Below are 19,878 nucleotides of genomic sequence, written 5' to 3'. Positions count from 1 at the left end.
GCCCCATTGGCTGCTCCCACCGCCTCCTCCTCCCCCATTGGCCGTTCCCACCGCCTCCTCCTTCCCCATTGGCCGCCCGGGCGCCCGCACGCCCCGAGTCCCCTCCCCGCCCCCACCCTGCGCCTCAGCCGGTCTCCCGGCGCCTCCTCGCCCGCCCGGCCCGCCCGCCGTCCCTCACCGTGTAGTAGGAGAGCAGCCCGGCGTTGTAGTCCAGCACGAACCAGCGGTACTGCCAGCCCTTCATCACATTGGTCCATTTGCTCAGCGGGCCCTCCATAATAGACGCCATCTTAGCACCGGACCGGCACCGCCGCGCACGCCGCGCACTCGGTGAGAGGAGCGGGGCACAGACTCGGCGGCCGCCGGGCGGGAAGGGGCGGGGCACGCAGCGAGGGGGCGGGGCCACGGGGGCACTCGGCCCTGGGGGGCGGGGTTTGCGTGCGCAGCGGGGCGGGGCCGTGAGGCGCGCGGGGGCGTGAGGGGAGCGGAGCAGGGCGTGGGCGGCCTCGGTGTCCGGAGGGACGGAGTTTGGGATAAGGGGGTTGAGGGCTCTGTCTGAGGGTTTCCATCTCCGCGGCTTCCCCTCACGGCCCGGGGGAGGCAGAGGGCGAGGCGTGAGGGAGGGCTGTGAGGCAGTGCGGTGAGGGCACGGCGCGCTGGCGCTGCCGAGTGTGAGGGCGGGAGGGCGTCAAGCTGTCTCCTAAAGCACTTTGGAATCTTTTCGTTTCTCTCTAAAAGACTTGGCACCGCTTGGGAGCGTTTAGCCTCTCTCGCTGTTGTGCTTGTCCCTCTGCCTCTCGGCTTTTTGCATGTCCAAAGTGCCTTACGTGCTAAACCAAAGTGAGCTTAACAATGGAGTCCGAGGGGGTTTCTCTTCAAAGTGCTCCGTGTCCACAGTGTATAAAAACCGTTCACGACTCGAGATAACCTTTAAAGGTTAGGCTTCAATGTGACACAACTTTTCTGTGGATTGATCCAAGAATGTGGAATGAATTACCCAGGAGCTACGGACAATTGCAAATTTGTTGTTCAGCACAAGGCATGGTTTTGGCACTGATCTCCTCTGACTTAAGTACAGACCTTGAGCTATGCTTTAACATAAAAACTTTAAAGGACCCATAGGGATACTCATGTTTTTTCCTAGGCATCAACAGTAAAGCAGCAGAAATAGTGCTTTCACCATGAGGTTTGTGTTTATCACGCAGTCTTTAGCATATTCATTAGTAGCTTTTTTTCCTTTTCCCCTTGTAGCCCTTTTTTATTCTTTTACTATAAAAATGCCTTTATAGTAGGGTTGAAGTAGATTTAGTGTCTCATGACACTGCAACTTTATCCTAAGTTAAACAAAATTTAATAGAAAATCACCCCTTTAGTTAAAAAGAATCACTCAAAGGCATTGTGTTTGGTTTTGGAAAATAAGAAATATTCGAGATTTCTAATTGTCTCCCCATTTCATATGTCACACTGTATACTAGTTTGTTACCAATTAGAATTTGGAGCATTGATAGTCCTTGGAGTCACCTGGCAGTGTGTTTATGTGCAAGGTTACCAGTTTAAGGTACCTAATGCACAATCTGGTTTTGAAATCCAGCTTGTTAATTTAGATAACATTCTTTTTCAAGCTGCATATGACTTTAGTAGTCTGTTTTGTTCTTTAGTTTCACTGACTAAACAAAGCAGGGCTGGTGTCCAAGGAAGGACTGGACGTGGCACTGAGTGCTCTGGACTGAGAGGACGACACTGGTTTGGTTTGGAAGGGACCTTAAAACTCATCCAGTTCCACGAGCGGGGACACCTTCCACTGTCCCAGGCTGCTCCAAGTCCCATCCAGCCTGGCCTTGGACACTTGCAGGGATCCAGGGGCAGCCACAGCTTCTCTGGGCACCCTGTGCCAGGGCCTGCCCACCCTCGCAGGGAGCAATTCCTTCCCAGTCTCTAATCTAAACCTACTGTCTCCCTGTTTGGAAGCCTGGGCCGCATTGCTCCCCCCTGTCTATTTTTCTAAAGTGTCATTTATCCAGTAAAATGTGCCAGCCTAAGCCATGGGGCTGCTGGCAGTGCTGTCACTGAGCCATTGCTCACTGGATTTCCCAGTGATGGATTGGCAGCACCTCCTGGCCCACATAAGAAATCTCTCAGTAATGGGAAGTCCAAGGAGTACAAACATTTTATAAACTGGTTAGTGGAAAATTAACATTTCTTCTTCTTCTCCTACTTGCCCTTACCCTCAGTTCCATTCCATGTGTGTAACACTGGTGCTTAATTATAGTGATACCCATTTGCAGGAGCCAGACTGTGTCAGGGGGTCCCTGTGTGGTCCTTCTGGTACCTGTGTAATATTAAAGTGTCAGGCTGTTACAAATTGTGTGCTTCATCCTTGATAAGCGATTATTATCTGCCTTTCCCAAGTGTGAAAGACCTGTATAACTCAACAAGGTGCCAGTGCTTGAGGCCTCCTGAGTAAAAATGCAATGAGTCCTGAAGGGGACCCTGGGATGGCGTTGTCTTGTTGCTGAACTTGAGATATTCCATTTATTATACTGGAATATATTTCCTGAAGTCAGCACTGGGTAAAATAATACAAGAGGCTGTTAAAGCAAGAGCACAACAGGATTTAATGTCCCTCTGTGATGGCCTTCCAAAAACCTTAATCACCCCTGGTGGAAGAAGAAAGCTGCTGTCAGAATTTGCTGACCATTGGTGAGCAAACAGCATTAGTTACTTCTTTGAGTTGTTTTACTAATTGAGAAAAATATGAGTTTCTGTTTTTTTCCATTCATTTCTAATTGTATGGGCCTTGAACTTAAAAGGCCTGAGTTGCTCAAAGTTTTAGGCACACTTATTTTTAACGTTTTATGCACATTTATTTCTATTATTTATATTTAAGTAACTCTTAGAAATAGAATTCTGTGCTTAACTTGGCATTTTTGAAGATTAAGGGATTCAATTTTTGACCAATTTTATTCTTATCCGTATGTTTTGTTGAGTTGTAAGTGTAAAAAGAGAAAATATGGATGGCAAAGCCTTGTTTCACAGATAATGTGAAAATGTGTTTTTATGCTTTCAGAATTCAAGACTATATAATATTTGTATTATGTAATAATTGTAATATCAAATTCTGAAAGTAAATAAAATACAGTGAACTGAAACTTTTTACTGCCAATGAAGGATAAACTGTGAATCATAAGTAGAGCTCAAGCTCATTTCTGTTTGTGGATCTCGTGGTCCTTACCTACAAGTGTAGATAATTACTGCCATCCCAGATTGAGAGGATAGAAAGGATATGACGTAGCTATTTGGATAATTGGGGCTAGTCTGTGTTTCAGAGGATAAACAGAGTAATTATTAAGAGAGTTCCAAATTCTAACTGGAATTGTATCCCTCACAGGATGGCCAGCATTCCCGGGAATCAGAAAGCTACACACTCGGAAAATTCCCAAGGGAAGAAGTCCCAGCATGCAGAAGAAGCCATTTTTTACATGAACTGCAGAGCAGCTTACCTGAGTGTCTTAAAAAGCAGCTTAGAAAATATTAAATCCAAGGAACAACTCAGTTTAGGTAACGATTGGATCTTTTCCCTTTTAGTTCTTACATGGGATGATTGCAGTGAGAGTATCCCAGTGCAGGAACTCAGTAAGTGGTTTAAGGAATTGAGAGTAGTTTTGGATGCCTGCTGGAAGTGGGAATAGCAGACAGAGGTTTTTTTCTGTAAATCACCAGTATGAAGGGTCTCAGTTCAGTTTAGAGTGGGCCATTGCCCTGGCACAGAAAATCACCACAACTGGTGTTCCATAAGAATTCTTACTCCGTATCTCCTGCTGAATTACACTTCCATAGACTGGAATCAAAAGTTCTCATTTTTCATCCAGACTGTATTTGTGTATAAGTGGTGGTGTTGTCAGCAGTACAATAGGAAAAAAATACCTCTGGCTGCTTCAGCTGCACTAAAGAAGGGTGCTGGTAGATACTGAAAGCTGTGGGGCTTTGTTTTAAAAACTTCAGGAATTTCAAAGGGGAGTGAGAAAAATTTACCTGAGAAATGGAAGTTGGTTTCTTAATAATATATCTTAGTGACCAGGTAAGATGAGGAAGGAGTAAGGAAAGACTGAGTAATAAATAACCTGTTTCAGTTTTGAAAGATGTTTCACTCCCCCAGAAATAATTTCTCAAGCAAATACCATTTCAGCTTTGCAGCTTCTTGGAGTTGTAGGATTGTGTGCTCTGTTTGGGTGGTGGTTTTTCTTTTTCTTAGAGCATTTTTGTTCTTTATTAAAAAGTTTTTCATGGAAACCACCACTGTAAAAGCTGAGTGCACTTCTCTGTTGCACCGATTGTAGCTTCTTTCCCTACATCAGAACATGAAATTCTACCCATTAGCAAGGACATTCCTACAGCTTGTGACTTGGTGCTCTCCAGGCTTTGTCAGCTGCAATAAAAGGGCCTTGATGACATCCTAATGAGAGTTTGGGATAATCTGGATTTTAACAGAGGGGTGGTGTGAACAAATGTCATCTCTTTAACAAATGTTTTGGCTTTCATCTCTATCCATATGCTGCTTGGCTACACAGCAAGTGTTTGGGCAATTTGCTTTCAAGGTAATCTTAGGGAGGGCAGTTAGTTATTTAGACTCCCAGTCATTTCAGAGACATTTAAGAATTTATTTTAAAATTTGTAATCGTTGAGAGTTAGAGACCTATATTTCATGTGAAGTCAATTTTAGCATTTCTCAAACGAGTGGTGCCAACGTTTAAGCATCTCTTGCTTCATCAAGTTTGGCTGATATTCTAAACTAAAGTCTCACTGAGAGATTGGCCCTGTGAAATTTTATTTGTAGGAGTTTTGCTTATCCACGAATAGTAGCTTCACTTCCTTCTGTTGTAATATTACTGAAGTGATTTAGCAGAATCAGACCATAGAGAAATCTAAATAAAAGGTGCAGTCTGATTGAACTTTCACAAATACAAACTGGGAGGCACGTAGGGAATGGCAAGTGCTGATCTCCCTGGAGATACAAAAATACAGGATTGTATATTGGAAGGATATCTGTTAAATCTAGTCATGTATTGACATTCCAAGGACCTCTGCTATCCATGGAAACAAACCCACAGAGTCACAGCCCTTCCGTGGCTGCTCTTGACACTGAAATCCCCAAAGCATTGCTCCATGCCCAGGCGTGGCTTGGATAAAGACGTGAGCCCTGCTCTGTTCTCCTGGCTCCTGCAGCAGAGGTGACAGGGCACAGATCTTTATTTAGTGCTTGGTGTTGAGGCAGGGATGAACAACAAAAGTGCCTGGTTTGTTTGTTTGGTTTGCTGCTGACACAGTTCCCACTGAGCGTTGTAACGATGCCACCGCCTCATTTCACAGATGCTCCTGAGCAGTTCCCAGCACAGGCTTGGTCACTGCTCAGCTGGCTCAAAATCAAATGCCAGCCCAGGTAGAGATGGAGGATCTCCTGTGCTTCCCCAAGAGACTTGATTATTTGGGAAGATGTAAAAACATCCCTCTCCTTTCAGATAGAATGTAATTTGAATTTAATTTCCATTTAATGTAATACCTTCATCACACTGAAAACTGGTGAAAGGATATTTTCAGTAAAGACCTTGAAGAGGCAAATAGATGCAGCAAAATCATTTTGGAGAATGCCAGGTGTAACATCCATGGCACTGGTTGCATGTGTGGCATTGGCTGCCTGGTGGTGTCATTTTTCCATTAAATTCACGTTGTATAATTTGAATTGATACGTTCAAATATACAGGTGTGACACACAATATTGTCTCAGATGAATTCTATTCTAGATCTCAGTTCTTAGCAAAGGAAGTGCAAAGATGATGTTGATCTTCATAGAAATAGGATCTAATAATGTGCAGGTTTAAAAAGAATATGTTCTTGATATTAAGACACTGGATTTTGGCTGAATTTTACACTTGAGGCTGTCTGAGTTCATGGATATTTTGATTAAGATCATAACCAAAACTGTCCTTCAGACCCACTTTTCTGTTGGAGTGATTTGGCTTTAAAAAAATCTGAACATGGAAAGTGACTCAAGGATGTTTGGAGAAAACTCCTTTCCTAACAGCTGGAATATATATTTAATATTGTGTTTTGTTGTGCAGTACTTCAGCAGGCTGGAAGAAATCCTTCTCAGAAGACCATTAATAAATACTGGACTTCACAAACAACTTCACTGAATTTTGATGATTTTTGTGCTATTTTAAAAAAAGAAAAGCCAGCTACAAAAAATGAACTGCTCGAAGCATTTGGAAAAATAGACACAGATAAAGCTGGATATATTTTCCATGATGAACTTTATAAAATTCTTACAACAGTAAGTATCACTAGGAACTTAATTATCCATCTTTAATTAGTAGAGATTTTGGAAATTAGATGGTAAAACAAGATAAGCAAGAATGACTGAGAGCTGGGATTCCCCATTTTATGGAAGATGTTTGTGGTGGGTTTCCAGAAGACACCACAGAATTACATAAACTGATACAATTTATCTCTTCAGTGTTTAGTAGCATTGTAAGGACATAATTTCTAATGGTTTTGACCTCTGTTTTCACGATTCCAATCAAAATCCATTGAAATCTATTGCAAGATAAGTTTTCCTGAAAGAATATTAAAAGACTCTTTGTTTGTTTATTAAATTTCACTGTAGGTGACCAGGATTCTTGATTAGGAACCCAAACTGAGCTGTTTTTTTCTTGCAGAGAGGTGATAAAATGACCTGGGAGGAAGTGACCACCATTACTAAACAAGCTGATTTTAACTGCAGTGGCAAACTTGACTACAACAAGGTAAGGCCTAGAGTGAAATTTGTTCTAGTGTTATTGACAATACGAGCGTTCATGATGACCTAACCCCAGGATTCTAAATTTTGGACTGAAAAAACAGCCCACAAAAATTTGTACATCAATATGGTTTCATTGGAGGAAAACTGGTAAGAATCCTATGTTAAAAATCAGTCTTCAAATATCTTGAAAGAAAGAGTTGAAAGTCACACTTAATATTTATTCAGTATTTGGTCCTCCTTGTTGAATCATGGCTGCATTTTACTGTGGCACTTGAGTGGTTGTTCTTATTAATGAAAATTTAAATTAATACTGGTCTTGAAGAGAAAATGCTGCTGCCCCATCCTGTCCTTGCTAATGCTACATTTTACTCCTTCAAACCATGAGAAATGTAATCTGGTAGGTGAAATATTCTTTTTTTATCTCAAGTTCTGTGAGCTGTACCTGAGCACCAGTGAGCAGTGCTGCAAGGCTGCAAGGGACAGGCTGGAAGTTGACCCTCGATTGAGGCAGCAGCAGTTTGGGAATCAAACTGAAAATTCCTCTGAAGGGATCCCAGTGCCGGTGTCCAAAGCATCCCCGAGGATCTCCAGGAAAAGCGATCACAAACTGGCTAACGGTGTTTCTATTTCTTCTATTTGATGTTTTTCTGTTGGAGATGAAGCTCTGGCTCAATGAGCCAGAGCTGACTTTTTGTTTAATTTTTCTCAGATTAGTGAGGATTTTAGTGATGAATATAATTGCTACTGTGGCAATCCCATCAATGTGTCAGTAAAATATGTTCAAATGGCTGCATCTATGAAGCTCTCAAATTCCTAAGGGTGGATTTTGTTGATTGTCATGTGACGCAGTCCAAAGGGAAGAGAGGAGGTGAATGCTGAGATATTGCAACATAGGCAAGTTATTTATTTCCTTCCCAGATCAGACATGAAACCTTAAAACATTTATCAATAGTGTGTTTGTTTCAATTCTTGAGGCTGCTTTTCAAGTACAATCAATAGGAGAGTTTAAGGTCCTTCCTGAAGTGACAAAGCTGCTTCCAAACCTTCCCAAACTGGAAAAAGTCCATGGAGAACAGAGTGCAGAGGCACCAAGTCTGAAATATTAGGATGTAGTTTGTGCTGTTCCAAGTTGCTTCAAATCTGGGCAATAGCAAAGAGGAGCAAAAGTGACACAAGAGTGCTGAAGGGAAGTTCTCTGATTGAGTTCTTGTCATCCAGTTTTCTTTGTGCTTCTAAATGCAAGGTTTATGATAAATAGCACTAGGAGAGGGTTGAAATAATGTAATTGTAATTAAATATCTCTGTTTGTAGGTGACAGCAGAGCTCCTTCAAGACCTTCATCAGCTCAAAGTGGCAAAGCTTCCACCTCCACCACTGTCACTGTGGGTGCCAGCAGCAGCAGCAGGAACACAAAGCTAATTATTGAGCCTGACACAATGAAGGTATCACACTGAAATGATGGTGTTTTCCTCTAGGCACCTGTGTTACTGCATTTTAAAAAAGCTAAAAATCAGAGAAAAATGGTGTCTTATGTTTAATTAATAGTTTGTCAAGGGCAGCTATCAACTACTGAGAGCTTTCCCGAGAGGTATTATTATGAACATTTCTATATACTGTTGGTTTTGCTGACAACAAGTTATTGGAAATAATTTTTCAGGTGTGAAGGTTTCATAGAACAAAATGTGTTTTTTATAAATGAAACCACTGTTGGAGAAAACATGTAATGACTTCTTGAGAAATTTAAAATTTAATAATTTGTTAGGTTGGTGAGAACTTCAAATGCTTAAGTAGTCTGAAAGACTGTGTATCATAAACCTGTGCATGAAAGGTAATTGGAAATAAAAACCAGGTCTGTGAGCATGTTCAGTTTCTTGGGCATTGCTTGGTAAATACATGCTGTAACCTGAAAATGTTGATTTTTAGTTAGACTAATATGTCCTATCAGTATTTTCTTTTAAATAAATCACTCATTCAATATAAATTCCTGGAGGAGAGAGACACCAAAGTCACTTCGCTAAGTCAATATTTGTAGATTGTTAATATTGATCTTTTTCCCTTTGTTTTCCCTTTCTTGACTGGACCTTTACTAGTTTTCTTTCAACAGAAAATAATAGCTGTAGAAATAGAAAACATTAACTGGAAACTGCTGGGATACATTAAAAATGTGCACCTGGAGACTCCTGTATAAAAGGGAAAAAATGGTTCTGACCACACAGTGTAAGTGCTGCTGGAAAATGGAACTGATTGTCCTCAGGAGCTACATTTTTGTTTCAAAGAACAACTCTGGATTTGTTATTGAACTCTGAAGTCCTTTATATCTTCCCCATTGCTGTACAGTGACATTTGTTCTATATGAAAATTTCAAAGCATCATCTCCCAGGGATTTTTGGCAGTCTGTTTAGGTATCTGGACCTCGATGCAATTTAACCTGCAATCTCACCTTGTTCAAATATGATGTGGAGTGTATAAAACCAGCACACACTTACCCAAGATTGGATTCTTTTTTCTTTGTATAAGCCAGTAAGAACTGACTGAAAAAAAAAAAAAGCAGCTGCAGATATTGATTAGTATTGATTGGCATCATCCAAAAACTGAAATCAATCAATAAACATGGGAAGGTGTAAGTAGAACTATTAATGTTTTTAAAACTTTATTTTGTACAATGCAAGCTCTGCCAGAGTCAGTGAATAAATGCCCAGGGATTAATTTGTGGTGTGAATCAGAATCCAGCACCCAAAAATTCTTCTTATTCATCTTATATCCAAGAATATTTTTTTTTGCTGTTCACCTGTCTTTTTGTACAAGTAAGAAAATACTGCCCTCAGGATGTTGGACCAACACCAACTTTACATTTCTGACAGAGGAAAATGGTGGAAGTCGGAACATGGTGAATGTCTAAATTAAAAAACCCTTAGAAAATTCCTCTCAATCATTGCTTTTTTTTAGGAATTATGCATTAATATGTGGGTAATTTCAATAAGAACTTAAATTTCAGTCACAGTGGCCAGCAGCAGGTAGTGCCTCACATTTCTTTCCAGTTAACATTTCAAACACAAACGTTTCCCATTTTGGCTATTTCTTGACAGCTTCTGTTCTGCTTTGATGTGCCAGGGGAAAATCCAGCCAGGAAATCCTCTTTCAGCTTCCCAATTTTACATACCTGTTTGGAATTTGGTAATTTAGGTCTTCTAGCACCACCTTATGCTCTCTGCCAGAATAACAGAGTTTGATTTCCTAAAACATGGGTAAGGTTTTTGTCCAACAGTTTTGGCAGGTATTAAGCTTGCAGCAAACAACCAGTTATTTCCGATGTGTCAAATTTTAAGAAAAAACCTCCATTTTTAAACCTCCTTTTAGCTGAAGTCAGGAGTCCTGGAAGTATTGGAATAAACAGTTTAGGAGTAGTAGTGTTTCAATGATCCAACAGGCTGAAGTCCATGTTGGAATTCTGTTGCTGACTTATGTTGACCCCCCTGTTAATCCCAGCTCCCATTATCCATTTTTTGACTGACACAACCCCAGCTGTTGCTCCTTATTTAACCCTCACCATTAAGTCCCAGGAATGTTTTGTCTCTGTTCACTTATTTCCTAATTATTTTTTATGATTGGTCCCCTTTTTCCTTGTCCTGTCACTACAAATCCAGTTTCATGGATAAAGAGGAGTATAAAATTATTGGATGGATTTGTTAATTAGGTTTATTCTGCTCCATAAAAGGTGACCAGGGGCTGCTGATCTCTGGCTCCATGGTCCAGAAGTAGCTGCACTTCCATAAGGATTATCCCTAAAACCTTCTCCAGCAGCTTGTGCCCACAAGGAAAAGATCCTGGGAGATCATAGGAGGGGAGGGACTTGGATAGCAGTGTCTGCCAGGGACTGGACATCTCACTTGATTTTAAATAACTTAATAAATCTTTGTCTTTTCCACAGCCAAGTTACTTTGAAAGTCTTTTAGAACTTCTTTAGCAAAATCTTAAGTTTTAAAAAAATTCCAAACCTTCAAAGAACAGCAGAAAGGGAGTTGCAAAGTATATAACACTTATATTTAAATTAGTCCGTGCTGCCAGCTGTTTGCAAATACAATTATCAGAATCTTCGTGGCAATTCCAATTTAATTTTCAACTATTGGAGCATTGGGGTAATCTGTGTTTTTCAGGCATTTTCACAAGTGAAGCAATGTTACTTTCCAAAAATTGACTACAAGAAGGACTATTTGGGATTTTTTCTTTTAATAAAGGTATATTGATGCTGTATGTTGTGGTGCGTTTTATGCAGGGTTTATTAAATAATCAAATTAATTCATATTTCAGAGAAGGCACTTTGATCTTCATCCAAAATGAAAACAACACCTAATATTTGCTTGGTTTCCAGGAATGGCAATGTGTACAATCCAAAGGATGCTTCTACCTGGAAGAAGATGGGGAAATCATCAGTCACAAGTACAGGCTGCACTTACCCCAAAGATCTGCAGTTTGTATCACCATCAAACCTTTAAGTATTGCCCAGGCAGAAGGTGAGTGTATTTATATTTCATTTTCCTCTTAAAAAGAGGTGGTGGCTTGGTGATTTACCACAGGGCATCATCCAGTTGCTACATTGGAATTATTTTTTTCCCCAAGTAGGTTATTTCCTTTTTAATCCCATAAAATGGGAGCCTTTAGACCCCAAAGTTATTTTAAAATCAGCTGGGCTGGCTTTTTTGAAACAAATTTTTGTGTTGTGTAGCCATTCCTTGGCGTTCTTGACCCTTAATGATAGAACTGTTTTAACAATAGTTTTTAATGATAAAATTATTAACAGTAATCATTATCTGTGAGACAATCACAAGGCTTCGAACAATTTATCTGCTTGGCCTAAACAGGAAGGAAATCCCAATAGCGTAGAATAGATTCTTTTTTCCCATTTTTCATCAGCAGGCATCAATAAATACCATGGGAATACCTATTTTGACATGCAAATAAAAAGAGTTTTGTGTCATTATTAAGCATTTTTGGGGGATATTTTTCCTTTTAGGAAAATCTTGTCGCTGGTTGTCAGTGGATACAGCTTTGTTTATTCTGAAGGAAAATGAAACTCAAGAGAATCTACAGCTTGTGAGCTTTACTGAACTCCAACACAAAGAGGTTAGAGATTTTTGGTGCATTCCTATTTTAATTGTTATTTTTTCATGTGTGTGTTAATGCTGGGGGTGTGAATTCCACGTGTTTGGAAAGAATTCCAGCTGTGCCCAGTATTGCTGAGTTGCTGGGTATATTTACAGCTACTCTGTAGAAACTCAGTTGTATTTCTTCACCTTCAAACACAACATTTCCAAGGCAAAATCTGTTTACATTTCCTCTTATTTTCTTCCTCCTTGCCATTTGAACTTCATAGTGCACAGAATATTCTTATTCTGTGGCAGAAATAAGGCAGCATAAACTTATTGTCCCCTTCTCCCCTCATCTCTCTCCTGCATGTTTTTCTAACTTTCATTCTAAGAGATTCACTGGTTTTTATCCTTCAAATGGCATCACACAGACAATTTTTTTTTTAAGGAGAGAACCCAGCATTGCCAGCGTTTTCAAGTAATTAATCTGGTCTATATGAATATTACTGGCAACAAAGAGTGGCATCATTTGAGAAGTTGTTCCAAACTTTTCTGTCTTCCTTTAAGAGCAGATGTTTGGATGGAGAGGGGAGCTTGGATCTGGGGTTTACTGGCTGCTCCCTTTCACAACTGGCTGCAGGCTGAGGAAGGTAAAAACCCAAATTCCTGGAGAAGCCAAACTGGTGGGGAGAGATGAAGATGGAGAGCTGGCTCTCACCAAAGAATTCCGGTGAGTTTTATTCCCAAACATGATAACCTCTATAAAAATCTCTTTTCCAGCTAAAATGTGGCTTTTTAAATCTGGATGTTCCTAAAGTACTATTTGTAGAGAATATTCTCAAATAGACTGAACAGTTCTTAGCAATATTGTGAGCCAGTAAAAGGAAATGGAAGCCTTTGGAAATAGTTTGGCCTTTTTCATCCCTCAGAGCTGCTTTGTTGGATATATTTGAAACAATTGATTTGGATGGGAATGGCCTCCTGAGTCTGGAGGAATACAACTTCTTTGAGCTGAGGACTAGTGGGGAGAAGTGTGATCAGGAAGCCTGGGCTGTGTGTAAGGGTAAGTTCATTACTGTGGTAATTACACCTAAAACTAATTAAGACTATCAGTTAACTTTCCAGCTGGATAGAACTGGGTATTTTGTAGCCTATTCCAAGAACATGTGTAGATATTGTTCTCTTCCTCCTTTCTTTTTCTTTTTTTCCAGTCTCCTGTCCTTTGCTTTGCTTCATTCTGGTGTGTGTGCCACTGACCTTCTGCTGAGAGAATTCTTCCCCTTCCTAATTGTTCTGTAGCTGCCAAAACCTACAGGGTTTGTAATCCTGGATCATATGGGGAAGGAAACTGTCACAGGTATTTGTTGAATCGATCTCCTTTGTGCAGATTGGGCTGGTGCTGCTTTTTTATCTCACCAAGTGTGGAGAGGGACATTTAATTAGTGTGCATCTGGTGCTATAAAATGGCATCCAGAGTTTATGTGGGTTGCCAGTGTCTCATTGTATACTATATGTCAGGTTTGACATAATGCCTTTGGAGGCTGTGGCATGTTGGCCAAAATACTTTGGATCTGGCAAGCCCTATTAATATTAATTCTGAGGTATCAGAATTTTTCCTAACTTATGGAAAACTCCTACAAAAATACATTTCTATAACTGGATTTCTCCTCTGTTTCATCCCTGCATGTGCTTTTCCACACTTGATGGCTTTGTCAGGGTGATGCCTCTGATGTCCACACAAGTAGGAGGGGTGGAAATGTGTGAATAAATAAGAGAGGAAAGAGGAGAAAGCTGGGGAATGTTTCACCAGGTCATCAGTCAGTGGAAGGGTTCACATGAATATCATCAGACAACAAAGTTCAAGCTATTTATTAAAGCATCTGTAGCCTTGGATAGATTTATTAAACTGGTAATCCCTTTTTAATAATATATAGTAAAGATTTAGCATTGTTGTGAAGATGAGAAAACGATTTTTAAAAGTCCCTGACACGAGGACATTTCAATTATGTTTGCTGACATAGAGTGGTGGATCTATGATATTCTCTCTAGAGAGGGATGTTAGGATTACTGGAATTGTACTGCTTTTTAGGAACTAAGTAAATCACTTCTGTATCAAGGACCTGAAGCATTTAAAGGTGCTGTCTCCAGCTGATTTTCATTTCCCATTCCTAAAATAGCCCATTCTGCAAAGCTTAGCCCCAAACTTTTAGAAAAAAGAAATAAATATGAACTCTCTGTGTTTTGAAATCTCCCCCTTTTCTGGGTTATCCAAGGGGCCAGCTGTTTGTAGGCGTTATCCCAAATCCACAGGGAAGCTCTGCAAACAGGATATGCCTGGTCAAGGAGATTCTTTCCCAAATTATATTGGTCACCCTGAGGCTGCAAGTTGGCTCCATCTTTTAGACCTTGTTAACAGGAGTGGGATTTTTGGCTTTGGAAGGATAAAGGTGTTTGCAGAGAGAACAGACTTTGAAGTGCTCTTTCTATTCCTTGAAACAGAGAATTTTGAGATGAAGAAAAATGAACTAACAAGACAAGGATTTATGGATTTGAATCTCATGGAAGCCAACGACCGGGATGGGGATCCTCGGGACCTTTGGGTCACTTTGTTGTCCCTGGGCTACAACAAAGCCTTAGAAATGACAGAGGTAGGAGAGTCACAGAGCAAAAATCACTGCACATTTTTCTGCTGCACTCTTTGTGTCTGCCACAGACTGATTGCAGGAGGGCAGGGATCCACTGCCACTGTCATTCTCCTCATTCTTAAGATAGCACTTGGATCCTTGAAAGAGGGAATTTTCCTTTGCTTTAGAGAAAGAATCCAACATTCCTTCCTCTACTACCCCACAAAATTCTGCCTATCTGTTGGAAGAATGCATGCACTCTGCTGGTGGGGAGTGATAGGAAGATAAGGATGGTAAACGGTGACTTGTCAGCAAATTTAGAAAATACAGGACTTTTTCTCCTTAAAAAAGTCACTTTTATGGCCCTAACCACAACAGAAGTGGATAATTTTTTTCCACATGATTTAGAATTCCTAGTTTCCAGACAGAACTATTTCAGTTATTGTTGCCTTTCATAACAGTGTCTGAAGGTGTTCAACATGAAATTTTAATGCTTCATTAAAATTTTTGGGTTTGGGTCACACACTTTACTTTACAGGACCAGGGATTATATCTCCGATGTTTCTGTGCACTTACAGATTTTATTTTATTATCTTCCTTATTTTTATAGAAATAATATTACTTGTGATGTTAATAGTTCTCTCTAAGGAAAGAGGGTGTCGTTAATGAAGAGAAAAAAATTAAAGCATTAAATATGCAGATAATTAAATAATCTAATTCCTAGGAAAAGCTGATTTTTAGGATCACAGTCTGATAATGGTATTTAACTTTGTTAAACGGGTCAGTGTAGCCACTATATAAAATACATGAAGACCTAAAAATAGTCAGTATGAGAGATATCAGTTGTCTGTCAGTGAAAATCTTGGGATGGTGGTGAGGGATTTAAGGATGAGTAGTTTGTCCTTTTCCTCCGAGTTGCGGTTGGCAGAGCCCCTGCAAGGCTGTTTTTCTGCATTTCAGCCACAAGAGAGAGCCCTGCTCCAAGAAAGAGCATTTTGGGGAGGTTTTTCTCCAGTTAGGAATTTCAGGAAGGTGTCTTGTGCCTTATTCCAGCTGTGGGTTCTGGCTCCAGCCTTTGCTTTCCAAAGGACAGCACAGCTCTCCAAACGCTTCAGTAATTAAACTAAAAATCCCCAGCTGTTAACTTGTGTCTCTCACCTCTTTAATTCCTTGATTTCAAATAATTGAAGATTGATGTTTTGGGAGCACTGAGAGAGAGCTTGAGAAATCATTTCTGCTGGATTCCAACAGCTTTAGAAAGGAACTGAGGTGCTGTAGCGGAGTCTAAGAAAATGCAAACCCCAGGTCGTTACACCAGGAGTAAAATGTAGTCAAGATACTCCCAGGGTGCTCAATGCAACATTGCAGAGGTGTTCAATCTGTGTGAAGTGGCACAAACAGCAACAGTGTGACAGGGAGAGGAGAAAGGTTTCTTTCAGACACTGGAATACATTCATATTTCATCTTAATTCCTGGCCATTTTGCTGTCCAAGGAAGGGTTTGCTGTGTTGGACCTGCATGTCAGGTGTACTGTAAATGGCCTAAAAATGCCAGTTGTCCTGAGCTTTCATTTGGTGTAAAAGACTGCCACAGCTCTCAGGTTTGGAATATTTAATATTCAAGGAAATACTTCTATCTGGATAATTCTAGTTTAGATAAGAAAATACTTAGGAGCTGTGGGGGAAAATCTGAGGGGAAAAACTACAGCTGCAGTGATGCTAAAACTCCTATTCTCCCTTGCAGGCCTGCCCCTTTGTCATTGACATCTGTGCAGAGAGGTGCAAAGCCAGGATGAAAGCCATTTCTCTGGAGGCAGGGGGATCCCAGCTGAGCAGGGCTGTCTGCAGGTCTGTGGTTAATAAAGGAGAGGCCAAAGTGTTGGATGGCTCTGAGAACATCATCATCCACACTTACAAATCAGGCAGCAGGATCAGCTCTGTGATTGAAAATAAGGTATGGCCTGGGACTTCCATAAGGTACTTTGTGTTAAGTCTGTTGTTATTGTTCCTTCTCCTTCCTTGGGTCATATTTGAGAATTACTTCTCCTGAAATCAGGTTTTTGTGTCTGTTTCATTAAAAAACCCTCCTGATGTGCTTGTGCTCCTTGGGACTTCAGAAGAGCCTGGATAAGTGTTCCTGGAAGGGACAGATTATTAAAATGAGGCAAGCAGTTCTAAGTACCATATAAAATGTGAATATTTTTGTGTTCACATTCCAATTTTTCAATCTTTTGACACAATGTGATCGTCAAATGAGAAAACAAGCACTAACAGCAGGAAATGCAATTAGAGCAAGAGCAAAGAGCACAGCATTTATGCTATTGAATATTTCCAGTGTCCACAAGGTCAAAGAGCAGTGATTTTTAGGAGTGTGTTATGGGTGAGTTTTTACCTGATTATTCTTCCAGGTGTAATTTATTAGTAATTCAAGCTGAAAGTTGTGAATCCAAGTAGAAGGGGTTGGTGAGAAGCAGAGATTTTAAACCTTTTTCCATAGACCACAATGAATGTGCTGTTCCTTGTCAGTTTCCTTTATAGCAGGAACTGTGAATAAACACAGCACAGTAAAGATGTTAAACTTCAGATGCTTTAAATCTTACAAGATCACAGCAAGAAGTGTATTTTTAAATGCACAGCCATGCAAAAGGGGGTGAGTTGGGGGACTAATACTAGGAGTGGATGCTGAGGCTCCTGGAACTCTGGATTTGGCTTTGCACTTTGCCCTTTAGGGTGGATATTCCAGAGTTATTTATATGTTTGAGGATATGTCAGGGAGGGAGATCAGGGCTGCACTGAGACAACTGGATGCTCTCTGCTTCAGATCTCTGCCCACTCTGTTTATACCAGCTGGGTTTGCTTTGCAGATCTCACCAAGCTGGGTGGGAATGCAGGGGAAGCTCCACAGGGGGATGTGGACCGGCTGAGGCAAGCGGTGTGAGCTTCAACAAGGCCAACTTGTATCTTCACAAGTCCTTGTGTTGTTTCAATGAGTCTTAAGTGACTTTTGACCAGGAATGTGGTGCTATGATACATTTGAAACTGTTACTCTTCAAAGAGTATCCTTAAGCACTTCTGTCCTGTAACACAGCAAAGTCACAGGAAGTACAAGGAGTGTGCAAGTTGTTAACACAAAGAACAGACACTTAACCGGTAAAGACTAATGGTTTCTTCATGTTTTTTCACTTGCAGTCTGAAAATAAAGTGATAATTCATGTCAACAATGAGAAGAGTAAGAACTGCCTCAACAGTAGGGGACTGACAGTTTTTGCTGTGGAAGTGGCTCCAAAATCCATGATGGTGAGGTTCTTTCATGGCTTAGCCAACTTTAGAGAAAAACAGGTGAAATCTTTATAGGTTCCTTTTATGGGACTTTTATCATGATAATGAACATGTGGAGAGTGGCATCTTCTGACCAGAACACATCAGCAGTTCTTGGTGTTTCAAAGCTGATCATGAACTTGATGTATCCCTGTTTTCCCATGCAGTTTGCTATAAACATCCATAACTGCTCAGTTTTTCATATGTGAGCCTATTTCAATTGTCCATTCTATACATGCACTATTGAGTAATATTTTTAATAATCTTTTTCTAAGGCTGTATTTTACTTCTTTTTCACTTAGCCACTTTTAATCCCACGTATTGATGCCTGTGAGAAACAGACCAAGCATGCACTAATCAGAAACAGAAATAGATGTATTGCAGTCCTTGTGCACAGTGAGATTTGCAGGCGGCTAACTTTTGTTAAACCTGATTTAGGGATCATGTTAACCATGAGACAGTTTGATTGCTGAGCCCTGCTGCAGAGCTGGGCAGGCTTTAGTGACAATTCTAAATGAGGGTTCTAAGGGATGGGATGGGATGGAAAATGCATTACAAATGCAGATGATGTTTTTCTTCATTTATTTATGAATAAACCCCCTGTTTTTATTTTTCTAAAAGTACACTCTCTTTGTTTAAAAGCAGAGGCATCCAAGCTATTTTATATTTCCCATCTTTCCAGGGTGGATTCATTCAAACCTGTTGTCAACAGAGCAGTCCCATGACACAGGCAAGGCTGGGCCCTATTTAAATTGCTGCTGACACTTTAGATATCCATAGCCTCATCCTGTAAGGTGGTTTTAAATTTGAATTTAGGCTTCACTCAGTAGAAACTGTAGGCTCAATCCTCATGGATATTTTGCTGTTAAGTTCAACAGTAGTTTTTAAATATCAGCTGTCAGTGTATATGATGAATGCTTATCATTTAGTGCTACAAGTACTGAACATTTTGCCTGCACAGCACATTGGGTAAGAGTTTTCCAATAAAGAGAACTCTCTTTCACCTCTGCTTTCTCTTGTGCCAGGTCTCTCAGCACGTGATGCCCCTCAAGGAGCAGGAAGAGTGGATTTACAGCTGTGTGCACTCCCTTGTAGGTTAAACCTCCCAGTGCCAGGCTTGGGAGCAGCCACACTGAACCAGGAACGGCTTTAGGCAGCTTTTAGGCAATTTATAGTCTTGTCCTTCTCGAGAAGCTGGCATACTGGCTTTATACTTGTTGATGATCTTGGCACGAAAACACTGAGGCACAATAAAAATTAGTGCTGTTCAGTAATCCACCTGTAATAGAACTGTGCTTCATAAAGGCTGCTCTCCCTAGATCTGCTCTTGTTTTCCATACCATGGGTTGTAGTTCCATCGCAGGCTGGAACTGCCTGACTGAGGAAAAACTTTGTTGAATGGGTTCCTAATTAAACATTCTTGTGGTTTGGATGTGAGAAGTGTAAAGGGGTGAGGCTCATTTTATTTTGTCACCTGATAAAGGATTTGCTTCTTTCCCTTTTTTTTGGTCATTTGCTGATAATCCTCATCTTCCACTTGTTCTGTAATTACTGCATGATTTTATACTCTTTTATATACAATAAAGTCTGCCTTTTCATATGCAATAAGGAAATAACATCATTTGAGAAAAATGGAGGTTTGTCTTGGGCTCTTGACTGTTAACAGCAATTAATTCTTCCCAGGTGGCTGAAGTAAGAAGACTGAAGTGCCCAAGTTTAGGCTGTAACATCCATGAAAAGCAGCTTTGAGGTACTAAAACCATTCAGTTTATTCTATTTTTCTGGTTTCTCTAAATATCTGTTAATGTGGGAAAAAATGATGACCCTGGCCACTGGATGCTTAAAAAGTTGAGTTTAAAATAGCCATTAAATGTATGTGAGCTCATGTGTGAGGGCAGCAAGTAGTGTTGCAAAGCTATTTTTATCTGCCCTAACTGCTGCTCTCTGCTGTTCCTCTGCTGTAATCTTACACTGGGCAAGTAAATGTCGGTGGCAAAATGAGAGCTGGGCTCTGATTTACACACTGCAGCCATTGGTGCTGGGGCAGGATTCCTGGT

The 19,878-nt window shown here is 40.5% G+C and overlaps 2 protein-coding genes across 6 annotated transcripts in view; one reads left to right on the top strand and one right to left on the bottom strand.

Moving 5' to 3' along the window:
- Positions 1-373, bottom strand: part of OSBPL9 (oxysterol binding protein like 9) — a 57,726-nt gene extending 57,353 nt beyond the window's left edge. For all 5 annotated transcript variants that reach the window (XR_014226656.1, XM_082287227.1, XM_082287226.1 and 2 more), the window contains exon 1: positions 179-373. Coding sequence is in view for 4 of the 5 variants with exons in the window: in XM_082287227.1 (XP_082143353.1) it covers positions 179-289 (111 nt within the window). In the remaining variant the exon portion in view is untranslated. The remainder of the gene's footprint in view (positions 1-178) is intronic.
- On the top strand, positions 205-19,254 carry LOC309576170 (EF-hand calcium-binding domain-containing protein 7-like). The gene is made up of 14 exons (XM_082287231.1): positions 205-330; positions 3,389-3,558; positions 6,117-6,328; positions 6,714-6,800; positions 7,224-7,413; positions 8,108-8,238; positions 11,166-11,307; positions 11,808-11,917; positions 12,453-12,610; positions 12,810-12,943; positions 14,380-14,528; positions 16,248-16,457; positions 17,693-17,800; positions 18,847-19,254. The coding sequence occupies exons 2-14, from the start codon at positions 3,390-3,392 to the stop codon at positions 18,919-18,921; spliced, it is 1,875 nt and encodes a 624-aa protein (XP_082143357.1). The 5' UTR covers positions 205-330; position 3,389; the 3' UTR covers positions 18,922-19,254.
- Positions 19,255-19,878: the final 624 nt, after the last annotated feature.

Source organism: Coloeus monedula, assembly GCF_965178545.1.
Source record: "Coloeus monedula genome assembly, chromosome: 9".
NCBI classification, from domain to species: Eukaryota; Metazoa; Chordata; class Aves; order Passeriformes; family Corvidae; genus Coloeus; species Coloeus monedula.
Note: the sequence above shows the minus strand (reverse complement) of the source record. Positions and strands in the feature narration are given on the sequence as shown.